Source organism: Eimeria mitis, genomic scaffold (assembly GCF_000499745.2).
Source record: "Eimeria mitis Houghton genomic scaffold, Emh_scaff6354, whole genome shotgun sequence".
In the NCBI taxonomy this organism is placed as follows: domain Eukaryota; phylum Apicomplexa; class Conoidasida; order Eucoccidiorida; family Eimeriidae; genus Eimeria; species Eimeria mitis.
Window position 1 is genome coordinate 1,090 of NW_013574534.1, and position 205 is coordinate 1,294.

General features: G+C 55.6%; 1 protein-coding gene across 1 annotated transcript in view; it reads right to left on the reverse strand.

Annotated features, from left to right (window-relative positions):
* Positions 1-205, reverse strand: part of EMH_0087170 (uncharacterized protein) — a gene marked incomplete at both ends in the record, with an annotated part of 1,292 nt that overhangs the window by 980 nt on the left and 107 nt on the right. The window contains one exon of the mRNA XM_013501120.1: positions 69-203. Within this exon, the coding sequence (XP_013356574.1) occupies positions 69-203 (135 nt within the window). The remainder of the gene's footprint in view (positions 1-68; positions 204-205) is intronic.

The following is a 205-nucleotide window of genomic DNA, read 5'->3' on the forward strand; positions in this document are numbered from 1 at the left end:
CGCCCATGGGTACGGAGAACATAACGCATAGTTTATACCCTGAGCTGATCTGTATGTTGCAGCACTACCTTCTGATGTTGCTTCTGCTGCTTCTGCTGCTGCTGCTGCTGCTGCTGCTGTTGCTGCTGCTGCTGCTGATGATGATGTACCTGCAGGGCAGCAGCTGCTGCTGCTCTGGGCGTTGCTGCTGCTGCTGCTGCTGCAA